The sequence below is a fragment of the Oryctolagus cuniculus genome, chromosome 2 (genome assembly GCF_051225735.1).
Source record: "Oryctolagus cuniculus isolate XC-2025 breed Fujian yellow rabbit chromosome 2, ASM5122573v1, whole genome shotgun sequence".
Taxonomy (NCBI): domain Eukaryota; kingdom Metazoa; phylum Chordata; class Mammalia; order Lagomorpha; family Leporidae; genus Oryctolagus; species Oryctolagus cuniculus.
Window position 1 is genome coordinate 159,587,202 of NC_142868.1, and position 24,013 is coordinate 159,611,214.

The 24,013-nt window shown below is 43.2% G+C and overlaps 1 protein-coding gene across 3 annotated transcripts in view; it reads right to left on the reverse strand.

The window, feature by feature from the left end:
• The window catches only part of PPP1R21 (protein phosphatase 1 regulatory subunit 21), an 85,430-nt gene extending 62,311 nt beyond the window's left edge, over positions 1-23,119 (reverse strand). For 2 of the 3 annotated variants that reach the window (XM_002709720.6, XM_089327684.1), the window contains exons 1-4: positions 22,388-23,119; positions 8,021-8,089; positions 3,674-3,820; positions 1,841-1,939 (exon numbers count right to left, since the gene is read on the reverse strand). In XM_002709720.6, the coding sequence (XP_002709766.2) occupies positions 1,841-1,939; positions 3,674-3,820; positions 8,021-8,089; positions 22,388-22,741 (669 nt within the window). In that variant the 5' untranslated portion in view covers positions 22,742-23,119. Of the gene's footprint in view, positions 1-1,840; positions 1,940-3,673; positions 3,821-8,020; positions 8,090-21,948; positions 22,026-22,387 lie in introns of all 3 variants that reach the window. The other variant, XM_089327683.1, reaches the window with a different exon arrangement.
• Positions 23,120-24,013: the final 894 nt, after the last annotated feature.

Below are 24,013 nucleotides of genomic sequence, written 5' to 3' on the forward strand. Positions count from 1 at the left end.
GGAAACTTCAGTTCAAAGGGGTTATATAGATTTCTAATGTCTCACAGCTAAAACAGAGCAGACATGAGATTTAAAATAGGAAATGTCACCAAAGGCCATACCTCCTTCCTCTCAGTTTCATGAATTTGGAATTCCAACAGTTTTTGGCACACAGGTATTCTACTGGTCAAGATATAACTTTTTTTTTTTTTTTTAAAGATTTATTTATTTATTTGAAAGACAGAGTTCGAGAGAGAGGAGAGACAGAGAGAACATCCATCTGCTGGTTCACTCCCCAGATGGCTGCAACAACCAGGGCTGGGCCAGGCTGAAGCCAGGAGCTTCCTCTGGGTGTCCCAGTGAGTACAGGGGTCCAAACACCTGGGCCATCCTCCACTGCTTTCTCAGGTACATTAGCAGGGAGTTGGATTGGAAGTGGAGCAGCTGGGACTTGAATCAGCGCCCACATGGGATGCCAGCACTGCAAACTGTGGCTTAACCCATTGTGCCAAAGTGCGAGCCCCAGGGTATAACTTTTCTACTAGGCTAACTTGCACAATGAAACAATCAAATTAAAGTACATGTTATTAATGCTCTTTCCCTGAATGAGAATACAATATTAATTAAGAATTTTCAGGCTTAGAGAGAAAATACACAGAGGTCAAAAGTTCATTATTTTAACATTTTCAAAGACTTAGATTTAGTGTATATCTGTTTTCTACCATTTGACAGTTTTTTAAAAATTAGGTAATCAGATACACTACACTACTTTCACAATATATTCAAAGGTTTGGGGAGAGATTCAACACTTTTTAAATTTTTATTTGAGAGGCAGAGACTAACAAAGAGTTCCCATCTATTCATTCACCCCCCATATGCCTGCAGGGGCCAAGAGACTGGGTTTTGAAAGGGTTAAAATCAGGAGCCAGAAACTCAATCCAGGTTTCCCTGTGGGTGTCAGGAAGCCAGTTACAGAGGCCATCACTGCTGTGGTCTGGGTCCATATTAACAGGAAGCTACAGTTATAACGATAGGGCTGGAACTCAACCCTAGGTATCCCAGTATGGGGCATGCGCATCTTAACTGGTGTCTTAAGTGCTAGGCCAAATGTCTGCCCCAGTGACTTTTCAATATTCCATAAACACCTAATTGCCTGCCATGAGAAAGCCCTTGTCCTAGGGTTGGGCATACAAAACCCACAGAGTCCACATCCTCAGAGGCCTCACATTCTAACAGAGGTATACAAAAAACAACAAAATAACAATAAATTAAAAAAACAATGCTACTATCTAGATGATCCTCTCAACCATTTCCTGTATAAAACAGTGCCCAGTGTACTTCTGTATTGTTATACAACTATGCTGCTCTGCTCTGAATAAATACATTCACTTCAAAGCACATGTCCACATTATGATATTTATAAGTTTAAGAAATGAATAAAAGACAACCACAAATGTCATACTTGAAAGACCAGAGGAAACATTAAGATGCCCACAAAGACAGAGCTGGTATTGTGGCCCCCAAGTCCTAGCTCCTCCACTTCAGGTCCAGCTGCCTGCTAATGTGCCTAGGAAAGCAGATGATGATGACCCAAATACTTGGTCCCCTACCACCCACATGGGCCACCAGTCTTTATTGCCATTTGGGAACTGAACCAGCAAATGAAAGATAGATCTCTCTTTCTTACTCGCTCACTCTCTCCCCTCCCCATCACTCTGCCTTTCAAATAAATAAATCTAAAAAAAAAAAAAAAAATACTCATACAGACAGAAAACACTCTTATCTGCATTGGTTTTTCCATACTGCAAATCACACAAAGCCCATTTTTTACTGCATATGGAAAAACAGAACGATTTCTCACTTGTATATGCAATCGCTCATTCTCTTCTATCTTCTTTTGCAGATCTTCATCAAAGACACTCTTCTGCTCTTGACTCAACTGAGAAGATTCTCCACTTTTCTGGTGGAAAGAATAAGTTATGTCCACATAACTTTCATCCTTTAGAGAAAATCTTAAGGTACACAGATTCTCTATCACCTTAGTAGCTCGTTTCTTCTACGTGTTCACCATTCTCAAACAATCCTGCAAAAGGTATACAGTCCATCATTTAACTTTTCCTATGTGACACAAGTTGGAACTGAAAATATTGCGACAGGCAGGAAAAGTTCATGGAGAGAGAGAGAAGACAAAGCTAATGATGCTTTGCAGATGACTTCAGTAGTAGTTCTGCTGGGGGACAAAGCAGACCCACAGAGTTAGCAATATACACATGCTAATAAATGTCATTTCAACTTGGTCTTTTCATCTGAGAAAGGAGTTTTAGCAATTCCATGAGTCCAAGTTATTAAACTCCTTTAAAAATTTGTAATAAATTATATAACAGGACTTAAAAAGGTAAATTTACACATGAGTTCATATAAATTTCTAAATTTTAAAAATTCTTTTAAAATACTTTAATAAAGTTATTATAAACAGAAAAAGCTCAAAGATTATGAACAATTCCTTTTGCTTTTTGCTAATAGTAACTTTTTCTATATAGAAGAATAGCACTATTTAAAAGACCTAATAATGAACATTTGTTTTCATGTCATCCACAGAAATGAGATTACTCAAGGGACAGTTCAACAATACAAATTGTGTTCAGACATCAGTCACCACCCTTCTCTGAATTTTTCATCACCTACTGATCCAGTGTAAATCAGTGATTAAAAAGCCCTTTGAAAATGGAGCAGCTATTAAAAAAAAATTAAACATCTAACATGTTTGGAACACAGGAGATGCGTAAGGAACACTGCTAAATAACCTATTCAGCAGCTTTGGAAAATACTCAAATTAACTCATAAGTGTTACACCTAAGCCTTAGCTTCACAGTCTTAGGAGGCAAATATGTTTGAAGCTGAGATGGCTATTCCTTCCCAAAGACCTTTCAGAATTTCCAGAGCACATACATGTGACATTTCCTAACACAGCTGTTAGGGCCTCCTTTCTTCCCCTGTGTTGGAACACTGCCTACTCTAGAAACTGCTTCCCTATAGGGGAAATGCACACAGGAAAGGTGCTGGCAAACAGTGACTGTCCACTACACAGCACATATAATCCCAGTTAATCTTCACAACAAGCCTGAAACTCACCCCCACTTTTCTGATGAGGAAACTGAGGCTGCAAGGCTAAAACATCTGCTTACAGTCACAGATGTATATATGGCGGCTGGGCCTAACTACAAATCCTGGGTTCTTCCCTTTACATTGCTATTTTTAGTCACTGTGTGCCTCCCTCCCTTCTATCGAACCTATTATTACTGCTTCAACCTACATATTTGTGAAGTGTGGTCCTACACACACAGAAGACTTAGAGATCAACCGCCTCAATCACTAAGCCCTACACTATCTTGGGTTAATGGCGACCTGGTGTAATTAAAAGACATCAACATCGTGACCAACATGAGCTATTCCATCAATTTTTCTCAGCTACTGAATCAACGACATAATGTTTGCTCCTAACAAATGATTTAAAACTGACTTTCTTATGAAAATGCTCCTAATTCTTGGTATATATTAACAGTAAATGATGTCTAAGATGTAGCAATGGGACACTAGAGGATTTGGCAGTAGGGTCTTTTGTTCAAACCACGATGGCGTGTAGATGTCTGCTCCTCACAACACAGCCACACCAACTTGCCTCTCTTTGACCTACCTTGTTTTTCTTGCCTCGGGGTTCACTTAGAGCTAGTTCATCTTGAAGTAGTTCTACCCTCTTGGCAAGCTGCAGATTCCGAAATGTCAGACTGTCCATTTCCTGTTGTAGTTTTCTCAAGGACTGATCCTTCATTTTCAGTTGTTCCTATATCAAAAAGAAAATAGATCATTCTTCAGTTTGGCCTTAAGGTTTAGAAATAATAATAATAAAAAAGTATTATTTCTGTTTCATCAAAATATAATAAAAACCTTTTGATTTAGGGAATTTCAGTTGTATATTATCATTTCAGTGCTTATAATGTTTTCAGCTCCATTTTGTGACAAAAATCAAGTTTTGGCAAAACCAAGTAAATTTAAAAATAAAATAAAAGAGCAAATATATTGAAGTAATAGATCATCATCAACTTAAAGTAAAATATGAACAAGTATGTTATTAACTCTAAGACAGTGAACAGACATAATTTATAAACTTGAATTTTTAAGAATTTCTGACTCACTGATAATACCCTTCAGTGAACAGTATTTAGAAGAAATATATTTGTATTTCTTTTTTCTAAAAATACTTTCTGAATTTTCAATCAGTCAAAATGAAGTCTTTTCAATATATTTATTTTTACTTTAAGTCTTCTGATTTGTCCAAGATAAAAACCAGTATTATCACAACACAAAAATTTTTTCACGTTATTATACATTAATTCACTTCTCTTTTAATTTTTGTTATTTGTTTTCATTTTATATGAAAGGCAGATACAAGGACAGAGATCTTCCCTCTGCTGTTTCACTCCCCGAATGCCCACAACAGGCAGGGCTGAGCCAGCCTGAAGCCAGGAGACCAAATTCCATCTGAGTATCCCACATGGGTGGCCAGGACCCAAGTACCTGAGCCATCCATCACCTTCTGTCTCCCAAGGTACTTAATAGTAAGGATCTGGATTAGAGGTGGAATAGCCAGGATTCAGACAACATGGGATAAGGGCATCCCAAGTGGTCTCCTAACCACTGCACCAAACACCTACCCCTACATTTGCTTTAAAGCTAGATGAAAATAAAAGCAAAGTCTAGAAACAACAAAACACATCTTTTGCTGACCATTCTTACTGCTTACTATAATGGGTAAGAAAGTTGAAAACTGAAGAGAAATGTTTAGTTGCATTCTATTTTTTATAAATATTATTCTAACTATATTTTACTTAAGATGTTCTGAACAATTTGTACTCATGGATAATCAAACACAGATAGCCACATACTATTTTAAGAACTGCACTTGCATTACTTTCACTGAAACAATTATAAACCTGAGAAGAGATCAAATTTTAGTGAACAGAGGATTTGGCTGTATTGAAACAGCAACACAAAAACCATAGGCTAGTGTTTATAACCTACTGACATTATTTTCATATTGAGAGCAGTGCTAAAGGATGTTACGAAATACTCTCATTACATAGAAAAGTGTTTTTCTTCTCTATTGTTTGTTTAATAGGTCTTTCATTTTTACTTGAAGTTCAAAGGTAAACTTAGAACCAGCCCAAGTTCAAATCATCACATATTTCAAATCAATGACTAATTTTACTACATAAAACAACTCACTGAAGAAGCAAACCCAATAAAATCAAAAGCTTACTGTACCAGAGGACCTCATAACAATCACATCTAGCAAACAGACACATTGTCACTTCTACTCTAATTATAATGACAACTGTTACAAATAGAAAAACAAAAAATAAGGTCTTTACATCCTTATAATTACTTATCACTAGCTGACTAATGCTCCAGCCCATTAACCTATCATTAATTTTTAAAGACATTCATTCCAACCTCTCTAAACCCTGGATTCTGCAACAGGGATGAAAATGTTATTTACTCTCACTGAGCTTTTATAGACACCAAATGACATAACAGACACAACGCACTTAGCACAACGCCTGGTACCTAGTGAGTGCTCGATGGACCCAACTGCCATGATTACCACTGCCATCACTGTCACCACCAGTACTATCATGTCACCCTCATAAGGTTAATCCAACACAACCAGAAACAGGGGGGTGTCAAAACCCAGAGCAGGTGCAGGCATGCAGCCTTAGCAGCTAAGATGCCCACAGCGCACATCAGAGTGCGAGTGCCAGAATTCAATGCCTGACTCTAGCTTCCTGCTAATGCAGACCCTCAGAGATTACAGTGATGGCTCAAGTTATTGAGTTCCTGCCACCTACTCACTGACTGGATTCACTTCCCAGCTCCCAACTTCAGCTTGGCCCAGTCCTGGCCATTGAGGGCCATCAGTAAGAGTTTTCTCTCTCTGCCTCTCAAATAAATAAGTTTTTTTAAAAATTGTTTTAAAAAATAGCTGGCGGCCGGCGCCGTGGCTCAATAGGCTAATCCTCCGCCTTGCGGCGCCGGCACACCAGGTTCTAGTCCCGGTCAGGGCGCCAGATTCTGTCCCGGTTGCCCCTCTTCCAGGCCAGCTCTCTGCTGTGGCCAGGGAGTGCAGTGGAGGATGGCCCAAGTGCTTGGGCCCTGCACCCCATGGGAGACCAGGAGAAGTACCTGGCTCCTGCCATCGGATCGGCGCGGTGTACAGGCCGCAGCGTGCCAGCCGTGGCGGCCATTGGAGGGTGAACCAACGGCAAAGGGAAGACCTTTCTCTCTGTCTCTCTCTCTCACTGTCCACTCTGCCTGTCAAAAAAAAAAAAAATTAATAAAAAAAAAAATAGCTGGCTACTATGACAAGGTAGGAAATACTTTCCCCAGTGCTACAAAAGGAATGTTTCCCAGTAATACGTTTTAAACATTGTTAAGAGAGATAATGGTCATCCCTTCAATGATTTCAACAAAACAACAACTTAGTAACAAATTCTGACTATAAAGTTTCTTTTTAATAATCCTGGCTGGAGTCAATGGTTGAACTCTTTAATTAACACACAATTATTCTTAGGTGTTTAAATTTAACTGAAAAGTGATCCCTGTTAAATATAAGAGTGGGAATAAGAGAGGGAAGAGATGTACAATTTGGGACATGCTCAACTGGACTTGCCCCAAATGGTAGAGTTACAAACGTGCCAGGGGATTCCAATTCAATCCCATCAAGGTGGCATGTACCAAGGCCATCTCACTAGTCAAAGTGGTCAGTTTCAGTTCACATTTGATCATAATGATAGGATTAAGAGTCAAAGGGATCACACAAATAAGACTAGTGTCTGCTAATACTAACTGATAGAATTGAAAAGGAGAGAATGATCCAACATGGAAAGTGGGATACACAGCAGACTCATAGAATGGCAGATGTCCTAAACAGCACTCTGGCCTCAGAATCAGCCCTTAAGGCATTCGGATCTGGCTGAGAGCCCATGAGCGTATTTTAGGCATGAAAAGCCAAGACACTCTGGCAAAAAAAAAAAAAAAACTAAATGAAAGATCTCTGTGAGTGAGATCCCAGTGGAAAGAATGGGCCATCAAAGAAGCAGGTACCTTTCTCTGAAAGGAGGAGAGAACTTCCACTTTGACTATGACCTTGTCTAAATAAGATCAGAGCTGGTGAACTCAAAAGGCTTCCATAGCCTTGGCAACTCATGACAAGAGCCTAGGGTGATTACTTATGCCATAAACAAGAGTGTCAATTATTAAGTCAACAATAGGAGTCACTATGCACTTACTCCCCATGTAGGATCTCTGTCCTTAATGTGCTGTACATTGTGATTTAATGCTATAACTAGTACTCAACCAGTACTTTACACTTTGTGTTTCTGTGTGGGTGCAAACTGTTGAAATCTTTACCTAATATATACTAAATTGATCTTCTATATATAAAGTTAATTGAAAGTGAATCTTGATGTCAATGGAATGGGAGATGGAGCGAGAGATGGGAGGGTTGCGGGTGGGAGGGAAGTTATGGGGGGAAAAAGCCACTATAACCCAAAAGCTGTACTGTGGAAATTTATATTTATTAAATAAAAATTTAAAAAAAAGAAATGCTGGGGATACAAATATGAGTATGACACAGACTCTTGAGAGTGCTGTCCAGTGATGATGACAGATAAGAAGCCCTATTAATCTAGATGAATGTAGCTAAATGAAGGCCCTGAGGTACAGAAGAAATGTATTAAAACCAAATAATACTATTTTGTAATGTTTGGCTAAGGAAAGCAAAGATCATATTCAAACAAAGATCATACTCATACCTAAGCAATTCAGAAAGTTAAACACAAAAAACTACACTATCATCCCCTGCCCTAGTGAATCAGTGTCAGAGTTGAGACTTTAACCCAGAAAAACAGCTGAATTCACTGTGAGCTCTGCGCACCACCAAATACTACCTTCGCCCTCCCCACACAAAGACCCCTTTGTGTACCTTCAGAGCAGCAGAATTCGCTTGTTCATCTACAACCCCTTTTTTCAGGACCTGATTCTGAGCCCGAAGCTGAAAACAGAGAAAACAATCATTATTTTTTTATAATCTGGTACAGCAAGAAAATCACTCCAAATTACTTCACACGAATCATTCACTGAGTAACTAAATATCTTCTCACCTATTTATGAAAACAAAAAGACATTAGCCCCAAAGAGGGTAGGAGATATAACTCACCATTTACAGTTAAGGACACACAGGCTGAGTTCCCCTATGACAGAAAACTAACCAACAGCAAAACTGGGGCTAAAATCCAAATCCCATTATTTCTAGTGCATTGCTTGTCCTATGGAATCAAGTCACATTCCTAAATAGAAACTAATACAATAAATAACAAGGTACAAAATAAGCTAATTTCCTCAAAATTCTGGCACACCATTCATTTGCAAAATACATGCAATTGGACTAATTATAGAATAAAAATTGTACAGAAAAGCAAAATGTGGGACATTAACCTATGCAATAGGACACTGTGCCTAATATTAGACATGCAAGTGTCATCACAGATAATGGCCTCAGGAACGGCAGACCTGTGATCGGGCACCAGCTGAGGCAGATACAAAAGCCACTAGGGTGGCTCCATTTAAAAATTACATGGGAGACACTGTACTGTTTTCCAAAAATTAGCTCATCTACTCCGCAGAATCTAGGAAGCAGGTGCTCTACCTCCATTTACAGGTGAGGAAACTGATGCACAGAGAAGACAGGGGCAACGCTGAGATTCAGACCCTCGCAGTTTTGACTTGAGTTACAATGCCAGTTAGACAGTACCGCAAACTGCTTTGCACAGTTATGCTGAAGGCAGAAAAGCAGTGAGCTGGAGAGATGGCAGATGCCCTCAGAGAAGTAGCAGAATTTGGACTTTATTTTTTATAGTAAATTATTAAAAATTGAAGTACAACTACTATAAGTATACAAGTCAAAAATTAGACAGCCAGGTGAATTTTTACTTTTAAACGCATCTGTATAACTACCACTGGCAGCATTTTAAAATATAAAATTCAGGACCAGCACTGTGGCTCAGTGGTTAAGCCACCACTTGTGATGCCAACATCCCATATCAGAGTGCCAGTTCGCATCCCAGCAACTCCATTTCCAATCCAGTTTTCTGCTAATACACCTGGGAAAGCAGCAGATTATGGCCCATATTCTTGGATCCCTGCCGCCTATGTGGAAGACCTAGATAGAATTTCTGGCTCCTGGCTTCAATCTGATCCAGGCCTGGCTGTTGTAAGCACTTGGGAAGTAAACCAATGGATGGAAGATCTCTCTATCTCTCTGTATGTGTCTCTCTCTATCATCCCGTCTTTCAAATATATAAATAAGTAAATCTTTAAAAAACAAAACTTACTTCTATAGTAAAGAGGAAAATATTCTCAGCAAAGAGAACTCAGCTTTAAGTATAAACATCTAAGCCCAACACAGCCCAAGCAAAAAGCACGCAGACTAACATTCCAAGGGCTCAGTACAGACAGCATTAAAGTCTTCTTTGAGAAAGTCAAAGAATGGGACAATTTTATCTATCTATTCTAATTCTGAATAGCTCAGATCTGTCTCCTGGGATCAGAGAACAGAAATGACACTCTTCTGTGCCAACAGCAGGAAAACCTGACTGTAAAACCTTAAACTGAATATTTAAAACTCAACAGAAAGTTTAGCTAAGATGCTAAGATAAAAGCAGGAATGCTACAGGATATTCAGCAACAGAGAAAGACTAAAAAGATGAGCTTCCTCCATTTTTAGAAAGTTTAAGACCACAGTTCTCTACAACACAAAGCAGATCTGAATCTTTGCTCTGCCGTTTTCTAGACAATATAAACTTGGGAAACTACTCAGTCTTTGAACTTCAGCTATACAATCTACAAAATGGCTGAGTACATCTACCCTTCCTTACTTCTTCTGAGGCAGTTCTGAGAACCAGATAAGAAAGCTATATCAAAGCACTTTCTACATTAAAATGTTCCACAAATGGAAATAGCTCTGATAGTCAGAATGACTCAAAGGTACAACTGATATATTTATTATAGTTTGCCTGGTATGAGGCATTGTACTAAATGATATCTAGAGGGAAAAGGAAGCAAAGATATGGCCCTTGTTTCTAAGAAGTCAAATTTTAAAATATTACATGACAATCAACAATACTAGCATTTCCTACTTTAAAGGGAAAAAAATATAGTATATACATGAATTCTCTTAAACAGAGGCCAGCAAATTAAGATCTGAGGGCCAAACTGCCCTGCTACCTATTCTGAAGTTTAGCTGGACCATAGCCATATTCATTCATTTACCTATTGTGTACAACCAAAGAAATGAGTAATTACAAAGAAACCATATAGCCCCAAACCTAAAATATTTACTACCTGGACTTTTTTTTTTTTTTTTTTTTTTTTTTTTTGACAGGCAGAGTGGACAGTGAGAGACAGAGAGAAAGGTCTTCCTTTGCCGTTGGTTCACCCTCCAATGGCCGCCACGGCCGGCGCGCTGCAGCCGGCACACCGCGCTGATCCGATGGCAGGAGCCAGGATCCAGGTGCTTTTCCTGGTCTCCCATGGGGTGCAGGGCCCAAGCACCTGGGCCATCCTCCACTGCACTCCCTGGCCACAGCAGAGAGCTGGCCTGGAAGAGGGGCAACCGGGACAGAATCCGGCGCTCCGACCGGGACTAGAACCCGGTGTGCCGGCGCCGCTAGGCGGAGGATTAACCTAGTGAGCCGCGGCGCCGGCCGCTACCTGGACCTTTACAGACCCCGTCTGACAATTTCTGTTCCGGAAGTCCAAAAGAAAACTACCACTTTCATGTTGACTTCCACCATAGAATGTTCTACTTGTTAAGCAACACCAACATGTTCAGGGATAATGTTCTATACTGAGATAGAATGCAGTAAGTAATTTCAAACCCAAAAGACAGCAATCCGACTTCACACGTCTGGTCTCATTTTATTCTGCTATCCTAACTTTGATCTTAATCTCTAAGAGTCTTCTATGTGTGGCACTTAGAACCTCCTCATGGCTGTTTCACAAAGGATGAAGCTTGAAGTTCACTAAACTGATTATTTCTTGTAGGATCAGAACCACAGCAATTAATAAAAAGGGAGGGAACCTCAATTTTCATTGCTAAGGCACATTAAAAGTTACTTAAAGCAAACTGAACAGCCCACTTTCAAAATTTTCAAAGTAGTGCTTATTTAAAATTTAATCTATTATTAAATTATTAACACAAAGTGATTTGGATTTTGCTTATGGAAATACTGCTTGTTAAGTTGACAACTCAAACACCATTTCAATGAAACTGCTTAACAGAAAATGCAGGTCTCAGAAATACCTACAACACCTTTTAATAGGTAGGAAAGGATGACGATAAACTTGCCATTCTCTACCCGTCAGCTTAAGGACACTTTGTGGCATTTGACATTTCCTGCATTTCGGCATCACTAATGCCACCATCACTGAAGGAGCAGTTTGTCAAATGCTGATCCTGCTGTGCGATCAGTCTGGTCTTTTGGAATCTTCATCTCCTCACCAGCATTCACCATGGAGGGGAGGCAAATGCACTGTGGTTCTGTCTCAGATGTAGGTACAAGATCACCAGATGGTCATGAATGCCTCTGGCACATAAGTGTGGGGACTCCAGTGCATGCACACATAACTGTCCTAAGGTCTCCATTAGAACACAAAGCTCTCCTGAAGACCATACAGCCAGCCTATTTACCACAGCTCTTTGCCAAGTTCTTCTGATCCATTCAGGATTCAGGGGAGGAAGAGAAAATTGGAATTCCAAACCCATGCCATCTTTTTTTTCCTTTTCTTTTTTAATGCATAATCTCATTCAGTAGGTCTGGGGTGGTACCTAAGATTCTGCATTTTTACTTTATTTTATTTGAGGAGCCTTTGTTTTGGCTCAGCAGTGCTAGGATCCCATATGGGTGCCAGTTCCAGTCCCAGCTGCTCCACTTCCAATCCAGCTCCCTGCTAATGCACCTGGGGAAGCAGCACAAGACGGCCCATATGAGAGACCTGGAAGAAGCTCCTGGCTTCAACCTGGCCCAGCCCTGTCCATTGCAGCCATTTGGGGAATGAACCAGCAGATAGATTCATATATTCTCTGTCTCTGTCTCTCTCTCCCTCCCCTCCTCATGTAACTCTGTCTTTCAAATAAATAAATCTTAATTTTTTTTTTTACTTTGGAAACAGAGAGAGAGAAAGAGCTCCCACCCACTGGTTCACTCCCCAAATGCTAACACCCTGGGCTGAGCCAGGCCAAAGCTGGGAGCTGGGAACTCATCCAGATCTCCCATGTGGGCATCAGGGACCCCACCGAGCTGAGCCATCACTGATACCAACCAGGATCTGCATTAGCAGGAAGCTGAAATCAGGAGTGGAACACGCAATCAAACACAGGCACTCAGATATGGAATGTGGGTGTCTCAACTATTATACCAAACACTTGTCTCCAAAAGCTCTCTTTATCTTTTAAAATCTAACTTTTCATCATATTGTAATTTTCTGATTAGCATTTCATTTACTATGAAAACACCCGGGGCTGGCACTGTGGCATAGCAGGTAAAGCTGCCACCTGCAGTGCCAGCACCCCATAAGGGCGCCGGTTCGAGTCTCAGCTACTCCACTTCCAATCCAGCTCTCTGCTATGGCCTGGAAAAGTAGCTGAAGATGGCCCAAGTGCTTGGGCCCACGCACCCAAGTGGTAGACCCAGAAAAAGCTCCTGGCTTCAGATCAGCCCAGCTCCGGCCATTGGGGCAATTTGGGGAGTGAACCAGTGGATGGAAGACAACTTTCTCTCTTTCTGCCTCTTCCTCTCTGTAACTCTGCCTTTCAAATAACTAACTAACTAACTAACCAAATAAGGAAGGAAGGAAGGAAGGAAGGAAGGAAGGAAGGAAGGAAGGAAGGAAGGAAGGGGAGGGGAGGGGAGGGGAGGGGAGGGGAGGGGAGGAGAGGAGACGAGAGGAGAGGAGACGAGACGAGACGAGACGAGACGAGACAGAGGGAGGAAGGGGGAAAGAAGGAAAGAAGACACCCATTCTTTACTTTAGTCAACGAAATCTCATTTTTTTCTTCTAGGAGCCTACTGCTTACCTCTAGTCCTACCCCCTCCATAATTTTTTCCCAACCACTCCCTGTGGCCCAGTGAGCCTGCCCCTCAGTTCCTCTGGAACTCATCATAACAACAAATCTTTTATTAAACTGTTAAGTTTTAATCTTAGTTTTTAGAATAAAATTTACACTGACTAATTTATGTACGACTTCGGTAATCATCTCCCAACTTAAACTGTTTCATGGTAGAGACTATAGTATACTTCCTTGTACCTCCTACCTAACAAGCAAAGGACAATGCTATGGACACAGAAGGCACTCAATAAATTTTTACTTAATCAGTTAAGTACTATATAAACAGGTGTCTCAATGCAGGGCATTATATAAGACACTGTCATTATTTCAACAGTTCCTTTCTAAGATCCCTCTCCAAGTGATTTGAACCTCATGATCCCACTGGACACAAAGAATCCTCAAAAGTCCTGAGGCTAACTCTAATGACCACTGCCCAGACCAATCCTATGTAATGTGGTTCTGGATTAGCTGGGTCTCAGTCAGGCTTATCACAAAGCTCTCTCTCTCTAAAAGCAGAATGGTGATCAGCCAACTGTGATCTCTCCATGCCATTAGGGCACCTGTGATAAGCTAACTGACCTACAATTAAGGATGTATTACTCAATTGGAAAGTGGTGAGGAATCACCATACATGTTTTTTCATCTAATCCTCAACAATCTTCTGTGTTAAAAACATTCTTACATGGTTTTTTCATGCAATGGATATTTTGATACTGATACAGTCTTACAATCCTATAAACAAACTGTGAAACATACAAAGTAATGATTATAACAGACAACAGACAACCCTAAGCCTCACCAAAACCCTGATTCAAAACTTCAGGATACTGAGTTCATTTGCAGTCCTAGCATCATTATCGGTCCTGGAGGATCCCTAAGCTCCCTCCAATTCTAACACGTTAAGTGTTCTAAAGCACTGGGGATACTACTTGGTCTTTATCTCTTCCTACTTACTTGTTCCTATTCTAGAGAGGGATAAAGTACGTGCAAGCTACAGACCATGTACCAGTGGATGGAGTTATTTGTCACTGAGGCAGGGAAAAACCTCCTCTCAAATCTGTCCTCAACAAGAACCTTTCCTCTTGCTCCCATATAAGGGAACTCGGATAAATCCCTCACCCTTTTGCAGTTCAGCTGCCCCTGCAGTGACGGGACAGTGAGTCAGCTGAACTGAAGAGGAAGAACAGGCCACCTCTTCTCTCTAGATTCATGTATTCCATGTGTGGTCATCGACAGCTCCAACAGCATCACCTGGGAGTAGAACTTCAGGCCTCCCCCCAGAGCAACCACACCAGAATCTTCAGCTGAACACAGTCCTCACGTGGGGCACATAGACATTCTCATCTGTGAAGCACTGATCTAGAATCTAAGCTAGCACTTTCCAACAGGGAAACCAAGAGTCCAACACATGCATTTAAATTATTAAAAATTAAATAAAACCTAATTCTGTTCCTCAGTCACACTAGCTTCATCTTGAAGGCTCAATAATCACACATGGCTAGTGGTTACCCTGCTGGTCATACAGATATGGAATACTTCATTCTCAAACAAAGTTATATTGGATAGCACTGAACATGAACATTTTCTCCAATCCAACTTTAGTAGTGAACCCTACACATCAAGGTTAAAAAGAGCTGGGTCCTGATTCTAATCCAATCCAGGCCCTAAATCTATTTGTCTTATAGGAGGGACAATCAGTCCCTGGCAATCAGTTTGTGTCAAGCCCTGCTGTCTGGAGAGGAAATATTCTGGATTAAAACTGACCCTTTCCCAATAAAAGTAGTTCTGCATTAAAAATTAAGGTCCTGGGGCCAGCGCTATGGCACAGTGGAAAACTGCCACCTGCAGCACTGGCATCCCACATGGGTGCCAGTTAGAATCCTGGCGGCTCCACTTCCAATCCAGCTCTCTGCTAATGTGCCTGGGAAAGCAGTAGAAGATGACCCAAGTGCTTGGGCTCCTGCACCCACATGGCAGACCCTAAAGAAAGTCTGGACTCCTAGCTTCAGCCTGGCCTATCCCTGGCCATTGCAGCCGTTTGGGAAGTGAACAAGCAGATGGAAGATCTCTGTCTCTCCCTCTTTCTCTGTAGCTCTGCCTTTCAAACAAATAAATAAATCTTAAAAAATAAAAAATACAGGTCCTGGGGTGGGCATTTAGCACAGTGATTAAGATGTCACTTGAGCACCCATGTGGGAGTACCTGAGTCCTGGCTACACTTCCTATTCCAGCTTCCTGCTTACCACCCTGATAGGCAGTAAATCATAGCTCAAGTACTTAGATCCCCACACCCATGTGGGAGGCCTGGATTCAGTCCCCAGCTCTCAGCCTTTGCCTGGCCCAGCCCCAGGGAATGAACCAATGATGGAAGATTCCATCTGTCCATCTGTCTGTCTTTCAAATAAAAATTTATCTTAAAAAATGAAAGAATACAGTTCTAAAAAGTTTCCAAAGGCAGTCTTCTTGGTAACTAAAAGTAAACTGTTGAAGAAATAATTTAGCTTTTCCACTGTTGTTAAAATTTATTTACTTGAAAGGCAAAGTGACACAGAGAAAGGGAGAGATAGAGAAGAGATCATCCATCCACTGGTTCACTTCCTAAGTGGACACAACAGCCTGATCTGAAGCAGGCCAAAGCCAGGAGCCTGGAATTCCATCCGGGTCTCCAAGGGGGTGGCAGCCACTGCCTTCCCTGGTGCATAAGTGGGTAGCTAGATTGTAAATGGAACAGCTGGAACTCAAGCAGGTGCTCCAATATGCGATGCCAGCATCCCAAGTGATAGGTAAACCCACTGGTTTCTCTTGCCGCAGAAAGAACTTTAAAAAGATTATTTGAGGGGTCAGCACTATGGCGTAGTGGGTTAAGCAGTCACCTGCAATGCTGGCAACCCATGTGGATGCCACTTTGATTCCTGGTTGCTCTACTTTCAATCCAGCTCCCTACTAATGCATCTGGGAAAGCAGCAAAATGTGGCACAAGTGCTTGGGCCCTGCACCCACTTGAGAGACCCAGATGAAGCTCCTAGCTCCTGGTTTCAGTCTGTCCCAATCTGGCTGTAGCAGCCATTTGGGGAGTAAACCAGCAGATGGAATCGATCAATCTCTTTCTCTCCCTCTCTCTCTCCCTCCCTCTCCCTTTCCTTCTAACTCAGCCTTTCAAATAAAATAAATAAACCTTTAGAAAAAAATGATCTGACAGAAGCTTCTATGCTGATATCATTCCTTAAGCAAGGATTCTCAGATTTTATTGGGTATCCAAATCCCTGGAGAGGTTTTTTTTAAAGATTAATTATTTACTTGAAAGGCAGAGTTAGATAGAGGCAGAGAGAGAGAGAGAATCTTCCGTCCACTGGTTCATTCTTCAAATGCCACAACCACCAGGGGTGGTCCAGGCTGAAGCCAGAACCCAGGAGCTTCATCTGGGGCTCCATGTAGGTGCAGGGGCCCAAGCATGTGGGCCATCTTCTGTTGATTTCCCAGGCACGTTAGCAAGGAGCTGGACTGGAAGCAGAGCAGCCGGGACTTGAACTGATGCCCATATGGGATGCCAGCGCTGCAGAAGGGAGTTTTACCTGCTATAGGACAACACCAGCTCCCCCTGGACAGTTTTGCTACAACGCAGATTGCTGGGTCCCATTTCCAGTTTCAGATTCAGTAGGTCCAGGGTGAATTCAGGAATTTGCATTTCTAACCCATTCTCAGATCATGTTATGATTGGTCCAGGACCCACACTTTGAAAATTATTAACACCTATGATTTAGATACTAGTTTGAGTGTCCCTCAAAGGCCTATGTGTTAAAGGTTTGATCCCCAGTATCAATCCAATTACATTAACAGTGGGCCCTTGGAAAGTGATTAGATCAAATTAGGTTATTAGGAAGAGACAGTAGGAAAGAGAGATGGAGTTTCCATCACTGGTTCACTCCTCAAATGGTCTCAAAAGTCAGGTCTGTGCCTGGTGAAAGCCAAGAGCCAGGAACTCCCTTCTGGTCTCCCACATGGATGGCAGAGGCCCTAGTACTTAGGCCATCTTCTGTGCTGCCTTCCCTGACACATTAGCAGGTAGCTGGACTAGAAGCAGATCACCTGAGACTCAAATCAGCACTCTGATATGAGATTCCAGAATTGCTAACAGTGAGTTAATCACTGTACCATAACACAAGCCCTTCATGGTGTCTTCCTAACAAGAGAATGAACATGCACTCTTCTCTGCTCCCTGGCTGGCCGTGTGACTATTCCTAAGCAAACACTCCAACATTCACTGTCTTCACCAGATGCCAGACCACTGGGGCCACCTGACTCTGGACTGTGAACTTACAAAACTATGGGCAAAAACAAAACTTCTTTTGTAAGTGAGTTTTTCTCAGCTATTTATTTTACAGTGATGAAAAGCTGACTTAATACACTGACCCAGGATAACACCAACATGGGGAAGACAGAACTGGAGACTTGCTTACATATACCACAGTACCAGGCAAGTATGCTCCTGAAAACAAAGCAGGCCGAAATCAAGCCAGAGCTGAGCACTTTTCACATCTCTTCTTCCTAACAAGATACACCAGGGCACCCGATGCACAGCAGGCCAAAGAAACAACAAGCAAGAAACAAACGGTCTTTCGTTCTTCATCTACAGTGTAGTACCTAAGGTCTTGATAAGCTTTCCCTCACATCTCAAAGCGATGACTTGTATCTCTTACTGGTTATCTTCCTAAATCTCTGAAAACCAACATTTGCATACCTTTCCTCTCCCACCTACTCCACTGAACCTCAAATTTTTAAAAACTTCTAATGACCTCCTAATGGTTCAAAGTACTGGGGTTCTCATCTCCATTTTGCTGACCCTTCCACAATGCTTTGTTTTGTCAACCCGGTTGCCTCAGCAATTCTCACCTTATTCAGCCTCCATGGTTCATTTTATTTTTTAAAGATCTGTTTATTTATTTGAAAGGCAGAGTTACAGAGAGGCAGAGGCAAATAGAGACATCTTCCATCTGCTGGTTCACTCCCTAAATGACTGCAACAGCCAGGGCTGAGCCAGGCTGAAGCCTGGAGCCAAGGGCTTCTGTGTCTCCCTTGCGGGTACAGGTGCCCAAGCACTTGGGCCATCTTCTGCTGCTTTCCCAGGCACATTAGCAGGGAGCTGAATAGGAAGTGGAGCAGCCAGGGCGAACTGGCACCTATAAGGGAAGCCAGCGCTGCAGGCAGCAGCTTTACCTGCTATGCCACAGCCCGGAGCCCCATGGTTCATCTTTTGTCTAACTAGATCCTCAGTCTCTTTCATGGGAGCTCCTCAGACTGCTTCTCCCCTCCCCACCGCCCCATTGTCAAAAGGAAAAATGATCATGAGCACAGATCTTGAGCAAGGGATGGGCCTTTTCCTAAAACACAGACTGAAATCAGCATTGTAAAAGAAGGAAGGGGAGGCACTGTGGCAGAGCAGGAGTTAAGCCATTGCTTAGGACACCTGCCTCCACTTCAGATCCACTGTTCTGCTAAGGCCTCCTGGGAGGTAGCAGATGATGGCTACAGTACCTGGGTCCCAGCTACCCATCTGATGGAGTTCCTGGCTCCTGGCTTCAGCCTAGTCCAATCCTGCTGTTGCGGGCATTTGGGAAGTGAGCCAGCAGGTGGAAGAGAGTGCCTGTGCACGCTCTCACGCTCTGTCTGCCTTTCAAACAAAATTAAAAATAAAGAGACATTTTTAAAAAACAGAAGGAGAAGGTTCTCTGAATGTCCTTGGTTTCCTTATTTGCTGCTCTCTCGATATGGAGGTTTCCTTCTACAGATTAATATTTTTACTTTGTATGCTAAATAAACAAAATGTTGTAACAGGATCTCTGCAGCAGGGAAAGTAATAAAAAGGTGAAATACCCCTTCCAGAGGCAGCAGAGATCTTATCTAGACACAGCCTGGCATGAGAACAGACACAGGACAAAAAAACTCATGAGGCTTTTTGACCAGTCTCGATTCTCATCTTCTGAAATTTCCATCACATTACAATTAAAATAAAAAAATACTCAGGCCTGATAGGGGAAATCAGCCCAAGTCTATCAGTCTTCTACAGTCTCCTTAGCATCTCCTCTTCCTTCTGGCATATCCTTCCCACGGGTATACCCTGCAATTTCTACCCTGATTAACTCTCCAAGTTCATCCTTACAGAACTATTCCAAACATGCTAGTCCTTGTCCTGACTTTTAGCCACTCCATCTCCATTACAAATTTTCAGCAATTATCTCCAATGTCACCTAAAGCTAGTATGTAAACGGTAACTTAACTTCTTGTTTTTAAGATTTGTTTATTTGAAAGAGTTACAGAGAGGGAAAGAGAGAGAGATCCTCCATCCACTGGTTCACTCCACAGATGGCCCCAACAGCCGGGCAGGACCAGGCTGAAGTCAGGAGCTTCTTCCAAAGTCTCCCACACAGGTAGCTGGGGCCCAAACACTTGGGCCATTTCAGTTGCTTTTCCCAGGCCATTAGCAGGGAGTTGGGTCAGAAGTGGAGCAGCCAGGACACAAACCAGTGCCCATGCGGGTTGCCAGCATCACAGGCGACAGCTTTAGCCCCTACACCACGCTGGCCCCATTAATTTAACTTCAATGTGCCTTCCAGCCCTGAAGCATCTAACTTGTAACATATCCAAACAGGTCCTCCTTCCTGCCGGCCCTCACTCTGTCAGGGGCAGTCAGGACCCCTCACCTCAAAATTTCAGGATCAACTCTGAGTCTTCCCTCACTCACCAAACCCCAAGAAAGGAGACACAGGATGAGTGTCTCACACACTCTTCACGGGTTTAGTGCTATGCACAAAGCAGGTACTCAAAATGGACAGAGCCTAGTATTTTTTTTTAACCGTAATTCCTGAATCTAGATCTTCCTATCTCACAAGGCACTAACTTTATCTAATCCTATATTACGCTCCCTGAAACTATTCCAAGAGCCTATGGTCCAGACTTCTTTTCAGCAATCTTTCCCTACTTCAATCCACTCTCCATACAATTGCCAGTTTTCTTCCCAGGAGTAATGTCACTCCCCAACTAACCTTTGGCATATGTCCATTTCTCAAAATGTAAAGTTCAAGGCCAACCCCGTGGCTCAGGTGAAGCTGCCACCTATGACATGGGCACTCCATATGGGTGCCAGTTCTTGTCCCAGCTGCCCCACTTCCAATCCAGCTCTCTAATAATGTACCTGGAAAAGCAGCAGAAGATGGCCCAAGTACTTGGGCCCCTGCCACCCACATGGCAGAACCAGATGAAGCTCCTGGCTCCTCGCTTCTGCCTGTCTGAGCCAGGCCCTTGTAGCCATTTGGACAGTGGATGAAAATGGATGAAAATCTCTCTCTCCTTCCCTCTCTGTCTCTCCTGCTCTCTTTCAAATAAGTAAATAAATATCTTTAAAAAGAAAAAAAATAAAGTTCACACAATATGCCCCACCACCACCACGATTGGGTCCAGATCACCTCTCCAAGCGCATTTTCCCACTCTCTGCCATGTATCTAAGGAGCTTCTATGTCAGCAAACAAATTACTCCTTTGCACAGAAAGCTGCCACCTTCTCCTTCCCTCCTCCTTCCCTACTCCCCAATCTAAGTAACTGACACCTTTCCCCACAATGTCCCCTCTGTTCTCACTGAACTAGCACCTGTCATACTGTATCATAATTATGTACCATGTTTGAACACTCTGTTAAAGGTGACTCCTTAAGCTGGAACCCTGCCTCATTCAACAGACCCTGGCTGACTGCTCACAGGGGGCTCATAACATAGTGTCTGCTGAACAAGCTGACATGCCACAAAGAATAAAATCTTCCCAAGTTTTTATTACTTGAGGAGGCTACACAATTATTTCAGCAATGTGATCATTGCTCAAAACATTTTTGGAAATCTTATTTTGCGACTTGGAATTGCCTTCTAAGCTTGTTTACTTTCTGGTAAAGAAATTCTGTTTCCCTCATACTGATGAAATATTTTCAACCACACAGAGACAAATTTGAGCACTGCCATCTCCACCCACCCCCACCCCACTTCATCACAGGGATTTGCTCCAAACAACTTCTGGCCCCTTGAACCAGGAAATCCTCCTTCAAAGGATGAAAACTTGCCATCACTGACACCGTGCCACAGATGGAAATGCAAAATACTTTTGCTAAGGGTTGCACCACTGGACTAAGTCTAGTATCTTAAAAGGCTTCTATTTGATAGTGAATGTGTCTGTTTAGGCATAGGATTTACTTTTCAAAGAACATTTTGTTGCACCTTGCTGAATATTCATTGAGTAAAACCGTAAGGAGAAAAAAACTTGTTTCAGTTTCTCCAAATGGTATTAAGGAGGCTGTCCCTCGGTAGATTCCATGAAGGCCAAGACCACTGAAAACTAAGCTTCATGACTGCTGCATGGCCAAAGACCAAGATTCTGTTGTAATAAGTTCATTAGAATACTCAGAAGGAACCACCCTGTCCAGAAACTGCACCACCCTTCTCCAAACACAGGGCTCCTTCCATCCTCTAGAAAACGGATGCCATACACACCACAAAGGGACAGATCCTTATTTTGCTTAATTCAACATGTACTGAACACCTGCTGAGTGCTCTGCCTCACTCCAGGAGACCGAGGGACAAGAGGCAGAGGACACAGCCCTAGAAGTCATGTTTTCAGAATCATCCCAGACAACACCTTGCCAATGCACGCAACACACTTGGAACCACCCACTCGCAGTGAGGCAGTTGAACGAAGGACTCCATTTACCCTCCCAAACTGGAGGTCTCTATCTTCAATGGCATCCCTGTGGGAAGGGAGAAAGGTTGATCTTCCCCATCACTGGGCTGGAAAAATTAAGGAAGCAGCGAGATGAGGGGCGGTCCCACACCTTTCCCTTCCCCTCCCGGCCAACACCAGAGCAGCGGCCAGGATTTCTGACATCGCAGTCCCAAGCCCGCTAGTTCAGAGAAGGAAGGACCGAACTCCAGCTCCTTCCTGCAGTCACGCACACGGACCCAGACACCGCCCGGCCACATCTCCTGGGAGCTGCAGGTGGAGGCGCGGTAATGGTGGACAGAGCAGCAGAGGGGAGAAGAGGGGCGCTCGCGTGCCCCCTCAGCAGCCCCCACCGTCCCGACAAGTCGCTGCCAAGGCAACCCGAGGCCGCAGGGCCAGGGATCCCTTACTCCCCGCCCACGATGGGTACCTTCGAGTACTCCTGAGCCAGCTTCTGGTACTTCCCCTGCAACTCGGCCGAGGCCATGGCCTCCCCCGCCCCGTCCAGGCCAGGATGCCCAGGCCGCTCCGCCCCACCCCCCGCCCCCAACCCCAGGCTCGCTCCCGGGGACGGATCTGCCAGCGTCTGCCTGCTCGGCCACCGCCGCCGCGCCTCCTCCACTTCCGGGTTCGCGGGGTGGGAGGAAGGTGGAGTGGGGCCGAGGGCGGAGCGACCCCCGGAGGCGGGGCGACGTCTCAGTGCCGCCGCCCCACCCTCCCGCGCCCCGGCACGCCGCGCGCGCCTCGGCTCTGCTCTGGGACCGAGGGCGCCATCTTGACGCATGGTCGAAGATGGCGACCTGGAACGGAGAGAGCGGATTCAAAAGGAAGAGAATGAGAAGCTACAGAATGGGCGGGGTACTGAGGAGAGGGGCAGTGGTTGCGAAGGGCGGAGGACCGGAAGAAGAAACATTCTAAGCGCTTCAGGAATTCTGGCCGTACCCCGCCCCGTGGTTCCCATGGCAACCGACTGGCGTTGGCTGGTTACATCTTTCAGAACCCCAATGGGGAGAGTCCGTTGTATTGTGCTATCTCCTCATCGGGTTATGGCAGCGCCGCGCTTGCCCTTCGCTGTAAACTCTCAGACCGCCCCAAAATTTGTAACGCTTGCTGCTGCCACTCGCTCTTGCTCCCGACCAAACACTAGATGGCTTGTGTTCTGATATTACTTGTTTGTGTCCATACTGTACTCACTCCATCCCCCATCCCTGTTGGTAAACACACACCACACCAGAGCTTTCACAGTGGCTGAGTAATAGACCGCTGGGAAATTTCAGGTGCTGATTGTCGCCTTGCGTATGGAGAATGGATGTTAACTGCAAAACCAAAACAAAAAAACAGGTGGGGGTAAATTGAAACAAAACCAACCTGCTGAGACCATTTATTTATTTATTTATTTTTGCTGCTTTTGCTTGAATTATAAAATTATACCGCTTCCACTCATTCATTAAATATTTTTAGAGTTGTTCTAGGCATTACAATTCATCGCAGCATTGAAATGTTCATTGATAAAGGTATGGCTAAATAAGTTAGTAACTGCTGTTAAGTTACATTGTGGCAGTTAAAACAACCACCTAGAGTCTACACAAATCTGCATATATCTATATATCAACATGGCCAAACACCATGATAAATATGAAAAGCAAACTGCAGTACACTATAGTATAAAAAATTCATTCAAAATAACAAGGTGGGTGTTGTGGCACTGTGGGGTTAAGGTGCCCCTTAGGATCCCAACATCCCATATAGGAGTGCTGGTTTGAGTCCTGACTCTTGGCTTCCAGTCCAGCTCCCTACTAATGTGCATCCCAGGAGGCAGCAGGTAATGGTGAAGATCTAATTGAAGGTCCAGGCTCCTGGTTTTGGCCTGGCCCAGCCCTGGCTGTTGCAGGCATTTGGAGAATGAAATAGATGGAAGATCCTAAACATTAATAACTAATAATAAAATTATAAAGTAAAATTTGTATTGTTCATAGATGCTTGAACATGTACTAAAAACACAGAAACAAAAACTGGAATGATACACATCAAACTCTGCATAGTGGTTGCCTCTAGT